At 36.0% G+C, this 6,457-nt stretch overlaps 1 protein-coding gene across 1 annotated transcript in view; it reads right to left on the bottom strand.

The window, feature by feature from the left end:
• Positions 1–2,049: 2,049 nt before the first annotated feature.
• The window catches only part of LOC107015411 (protein GID8 homolog), a 9,906-nt gene continuing 5,498 nt past the window's right edge, over positions 2,050–6,457 (bottom strand). The window contains exons 4-6 of the mRNA XM_015215666.2: positions 3,338–3,469; positions 2,635–2,791; positions 2,050–2,451 (exon numbers count right to left, since the gene is read on the bottom strand). Of these exons, the coding sequence (XP_015071152.1) occupies positions 2,330–2,451; positions 2,635–2,791; positions 3,338–3,469 (411 nt within the window). The 3' untranslated portion in view covers positions 2,050–2,329. The remainder of the gene's footprint in view (positions 2,452–2,634; positions 2,792–3,337; positions 3,470–6,457) is intronic.

Here is a 6,457-nt window from a genome sequence, read left to right as displayed (position 1 = left end):
GTTAGGGTTAGCCCAAGGTCAGGTTGAGGAACAAGTTCTAAACGAGGTCAAGATTAGCATCGACGATCAGGTCCGAAGTCGAGGATAGGGTTAGGGTCGTGTATCGGGTTGATATTGGGGTCGAGATAGGAGTCAATATATGTTTCTTGTCATAGTATTTGCTCAGATTATAAACAAATGCTTTAGGGACTATACTCTTCGTTCTAATCGAAAACCAAAAAATAAGTACGAAAATCACTTATTTGCCAAAAATATTTTCCTTTCATACAAACACACCCTTAAACTAAAAATAGTTGAATGTATTATTTATATACCATATTTACATTTTTGAGTTATTTCTAATAAGTTAGCATCACTTTTTTTTAGCCATTTTCCATGCAACATATTTTGATAGTGATACCACCATCACCATGTAGTGGGCTCTCTACCCCACAGCCTTTTACCCCTCCCCCCACCCCACTCCCCAGCCCCACACAAAAGAATCCTCTTTTTCTTTCTATGGATCATGGAATTTGAGTCTCCCAATGCAATAAAAAGTGTTACACTATGAAGATACTGCAGGTGGTAAGGGTACAGCTTCTTTAAAAGACCCAAAAACATTACATTTTCATGTCTGTTTCTCTTTGCTTTCCATTGAATACAACCAAACCCCACAAAAAGAAAAAAAAGAAAAAGATCACATTTTTTCTTAAGGTTCTTTTTATGATATAAAGTTCCTTCACATACCATTCATCACACATAAGCCAAAAATTTCTTACCCTCATTTCCAAGACTACCATTTTCAAACACCCTTTTTGGCCCTTTTATTTTATCTTGATACATATTTTTGCTACATGCAAATATGAGTTCCTTCTCATGTCCAAGATTGCCATTTTCAAACACCCTTTTGGCCTTTTTTCTCTGTTCTTGATAGATTTTTGCTATATACAAATGAGAAAACTTGATTAGAACACAAAAAAGATCAAATCTTGCTTCTTAATTTTGCTTCTTTAGTCCCTTCTCATGTCCAAGATTGCCATTTTCAAACACCCTTTTGTCATTTTTCTTTGTTCTTGATAGATTTGGCTACATACAAGTGTGCAACTTGACCAAAAACACAAAAAGATCAAGTCTTGGAACTTAACTTTAGATATAGAGGTTAAGTTATTAGAGGCAGTTGCTTTCCTAAGTCCTTTATCAAGTCCAAGATTGCCATTTTCAAACACCCTTTTATCCTTTTTTCTTTGTTCTTGATAGATATTGATAATATGATAATGTGAACTTGTTCAAAAACACAAAAAGTCAAATCTTGCAAGTTAATTTTGGCTATAGAGGTTAAGGTTATTGAAGGTGTTTTCTTGATTTTATCATGGGTGGATTTGTAAGAAGCTTTTTATGTGTAAACAACTACAGCAAGAAGCAATGCAAGTGTTTATTTGGGAGAATGAGAGAAGCAATGAAGAAATTAGCAATGAAGAACAAAAGACAAGTGAAATTCCAGTATGATCCTTCAAGTTATGCTCTCAACTTTGATGATGGAAACTTTGATTTGGGAGACAGAGAAAGGGTATTTAGGTCATTTCATCAGCAAACTTCTAAACTTCAGAGTTGTTCAATAAGTAGTACTGCTACATTTGTTTATGTACTAGTATGGGTGGAGATTTAGAAATTCTGGTCATTTCACTTGTTACCTCATTTCATTTGATTAGTTTGGAGGTTCTTTTATTAAGATGCATTAACTCACTCTTTTTTCTTTTGTACGATAATGTTCTTGAGTCAGTTTGCATATGTCTACACTATTTTAATAGTGTTGTCGAGTCAGTTTGTGTATGCCTCAACTAATTTGGTACCGATGCTGCTAGGTGTCTGGAGCTACTATACCTAAGTTGCACTCCTAACACACTTGGATATATCTACTAACGTTTAATTCTAACCAACTATACCTGACATAAAGCCGTGTCGAAACAAGATGGAGGGAAAGAGTTCATGTGAATCCTTTCACCTAAGTAAAAATATTGTATATAAACTATTAAAACTCCTTCCTATAAGAAAAGATTCAAGATGTTATGATTGGAATTCTGAAATGGGAGTCTAGTGTATTTATTTTGACAGATTTGAGATTGATAGCTTACCTTCTTTGTATGTTCTCCACAAGTTTCAAACACAAACCAATTTTGTGAATCCTAGACACGATACGAAGTACAAACTATCTTCATGTACATTGTGATCGATAAACGAACACAACATTAATCTAAGAATCCATAATTTGACAAGAACAAAAGCATCTATAGGTTTTGAAAGTTGAAAAGATACATTGTCTTTAAGCAGTTGACCAAGTTTTGGTCTTCTTTCAAACAGGAGGATCTTCCAGTTTAGCAGTCGATAAATCAGTTATGCGCGGAAACACAGCTTTTTCACCAAGCTGATTCTGTGCCCATATTAACATCTTCAATAGGCTTGGAAGCTTTGGATCTGTTTAAATCAAAGAATAATCATTAAAAAAAGAAGCATTTCACCCCATGATCTTCTACACATAAATATTCCTAATTAGGTTTATATATCACACAAGTTCTTTGATTTGATTCGAGTGTCCCAATTATGAAATCGACAAAAGCTTTTTCAAACACACTAGACTTTAATGGAAAGGAGACTAACCCTTTTCATGGCTTTGGCTGGTGAGAATTGCAGCATTGACCTCACTAGCGGTCTTTAGCCGCTGTGATACATCCAGGAGCTCTCCAACAGGGCAGTTGGACACGTCTTCAAAGGCCAACAATGCAACAGTCTTCTCCAACTCTTCTAAGAAGCTTTGCTGCAGAAAAGAAATTAAAAAATTGTCATGTACTAAAGAGGTGGGTTACACATGGGATAGCGCCAACCAAAGCTTCTTTTTTTTTTCAGAGTAAAAGATGGTGTCAATCTCAAGCCAATTCTTCAGAAACAAAAGCAGATTTTTCCCACATCCCATTACCCTCGTCAGCCTCCCCTCCTAGGGAGGTCGACCAAGAGAAAGGAACCCGTGGTGCTGGCAGTTTAGGGGTGGAGACAGGGAAAGACCACTTAGAAATTCAGCAATCTTTAAGAGACCGTAGGTTTTTTTAGCATCCACGCATCAAAATTCTCCGGACATTTATAATAAATAGTCTACGAGATTAAACAGTCATTTAGATTAAAGGCTTGTATTGCTCTAATAAAAGGCATCTCCCTAGCAAGTGATTGAGTAGGGGAAACTGCTACGGGGTGTTGTGTCCATGCCTCAAACTCGCGACCTACATGTTACTAAAGGAGCAGGTCTATCGTTGCCTAAAAAAAGGAGATTTGGGAAAGCAAGAGAAAAGATTTATATATTAATAATTACATTTTCTTCTCCCCTTGGAGCGAGCTCCTCTTGAGCAAACTCCAAAGCCTCCTCAATCTTTCCATTCCTTATCAACTCTATCAGCCTTTGTTGCTGGAGGTGGAAAAAGAGCTGGGGGTTTGTATCCAGTATCTGCATCAAAAGAAGGTAAAACTATGTTAAGATCAACCAAAAATATTAAGAGATTTCTTGTAGCAGCCCAAGTTGCAATTCACGATAAGCAGGCGTTCATTTTGCTAAGTTTCAATTTGCAAGTAAAGAATCTCTTGATCAGTAAGCTTTTAAGATGATGAAAGAGAAGGTTATGAGAAACACAAAGGCAAAGCATACATACGTATAATACACCTGCTGCCCAATAACAATAGTACAAGGAAAGATAAAAGAGAGGGTAGCAGAATATATTATAAGTGATAATGGCTATACAGAAGCAATGGCATTGAAGAAATGCCTGGGGTGTTTTTATGATGCATAATGATACAAATTAGAAAATACATGTCCATGTAGAAAGTGAAGTCATGGTCCCTCTTTGTCTAATTGAAATTCTTAGTAGAGAAGGAAAGTTGAAGGTTTCACATAGTGAACATCTCATGCAAGATATGGATTCAGAGACAGAGAACTGATGATAGAGGAATCACTTGACTTTTTACATGCACTATTTCCTTGAAAGATATGGATTCACCGTTCAGTTCAAATTTTAATATACAAAATCCCGTTTCTTCATATCTTCCAGTAAAAAGCACAGAAACAATAAGAAACAACAATTAGAAGCTTATATATGTGCTGTCAGCAAAAAAGAAAATCGAGGGGCCTACAATTTTGACCAGCTATATTTTCTTCTTTGTATATGGAATTGTTACATCTATTTATTTTTTTTATGATGACAAGGAAAACCTGCAGCCGCTTCCCTTTGGGTGCGCATAGGATATAACACCCACTCCTATGCAATAGCTCGCACACCACATAGGAGAGGTAACCCGCACTAGGCAAGCCAGGTGCGACGAGCTCGACCCAGAAGGCAAACCCCTTACTTTCGCTGCCAAGTAATTTCGAACTTGAGACCTCCAACGTGGAAATCCCAAGCTCAAACTACTGGGCCACCCCAAAGGTTTGCATACATTCTACCCTCCCCAGACCCCACTTTTGGGATTTCACGGGGTATTGTTGTACAATTTTGACCAGATAGGCTGATAGGGGGCATATTTTTTCCAAATATACTGAAAACAAAACATTTCTTGTGTTCAAAAATTGCTTAAATTCATGGCATACAAAATCTCTGTTCTGTTCATAGGGCCTTTCTTCCACAACTTTCTGTTCCTTTAATTTCTGCCAATAATTCTACTTTGATCCCATGATGACTAGAACAAAAAAAGAAAAGATATTACTGGATACCTGGCTTCTTATCAGAAACACTCCCCATAGCACTCTAACATTTCAATCATCATATTTGAAACCATATAATCATTATATTTGATTCTATATTTACATCTCTCTGGATGCCTGACTCTTCTTTTTCTATTTTTTTGGAAGGAGAAATCAGAATTCAATGAGATGTAATATATAGAATCAATTTTGATCATTTGCATTTGGAAACCGCAATCCCACTAAGTCTCACCTCAATATCATTATCTTTTTGTAATGATGGCGTACATGCTAGCTTGAAGCCTTGAACACTCCTCGACTATTAAAACGGACACTTGCTATCTCCCACCAACATGTATCAATAACTCTACCCGCCAAGGCTTAGATAGATGACAGAAAATCACCTAGTATTTTTTTTACTCTGCTTGGATTTGAATGTCAATCTCATTAATTTTTATATTGGACAAAATTGAAAAGCATATCTTCTATATTACTTCGACTTATTCTAAAACCATTTTACTCTCTAAAATGTTTCTCCATTTCAAGCTTTTAAATGACTCTTGTGCTAATTTCATCAACTCACATAATATTGTACACCATGAACCTATTACTTAACTAATCCCTAGACTAACATAAACAAGTCGTAAGCCCACGGCACAAGAGATGCAAACTCCTCTATATTCCCTCCAACTGTTATCACACATTCACACTTATGATGGCTCTTTTATACATCTTTTATGGCATTTACGCATTTAATAGTTATTCCTTCCTTTTCTTGATTTCTGTGTGGCATTCGTTTCTCTTCCAAGCTTCACCAAAGGACCTTCCTCTGCACTATATAAGTTTTCTCAAGGTCATAACTATAAATTTGAAGATCCTTCATTTTCTCCCCCAAGAACTTCTATTAATCTTCTTAGAAAATTTAGTGTCTATAGCAGTCCTACCAACCTAGTTCTATCACCCTTATCGCATCCCTACATCTATGCTCGATCATTTTTTTTCAATGTTTCGTGATATAATCTATAACTTATTAGTTCCATACGCCAGCAACTCACACAACTTTGAATATTTAAATTCTCCTATATACAGAAACCTAGGTACTCTTTGTCCATTTGTTTAGCATATTTGCACTCCACAACAAGACTTTAAGCCATATTTTTGTAACATCTCGAGAACACTTTCAGACCTCTATCAGGATACCATTTTGGACAATAATAAGTTTGTTCTAATCAAACTAACAAGATACCAAATAAGGATAAAGTCTTCAAATTTCCTAAGTATTTTTTAACCATAATAAACAAAAGTGTTGTACATATAGCCACTCGTATCTTTTGGATGTAGCTGCGAATTTCAAAAATGTGCAAAAAAGCACCTTGCTCAAGATGATATATATATACACACACACGCACATAAGTGATAGATTAAAAACTTCTTTAAGAAAAGGGTCAGCGGGCACAGTAACTACTCTTGAAACCAAATATTTATGTACTAAGACTTTCATCGAACCTAAAACTAAGCCCAAATTCATGAAAGTTGAGTAGCAAATTAATAGCACCAATAGTGGTTGCTTCACTCTTAATATAAGGACTGGCACAGAATAGTATCATCAGGAGCTTTCATAATCGTGTTTAAATGACATCTGCTTTCATTGCGTAATGCATGTATACCTCTTTTCAATCATTTTATTAGCTGTGAGAAATATGCGATAGTTTAATGATAAGAACTGTCCACCTCCAACCATAACAGGGGGGGGGGGGGAGG

This window comes from Solanum pennellii, chromosome 3, assembly GCF_001406875.1.
Source record: "Solanum pennellii chromosome 3, SPENNV200".
In the NCBI taxonomy this organism is placed as follows: Eukaryota; Viridiplantae; Streptophyta; class Magnoliopsida; order Solanales; family Solanaceae; genus Solanum; species Solanum pennellii.
This window is presented reverse-complemented; position numbering and strand designations above follow the sequence as displayed.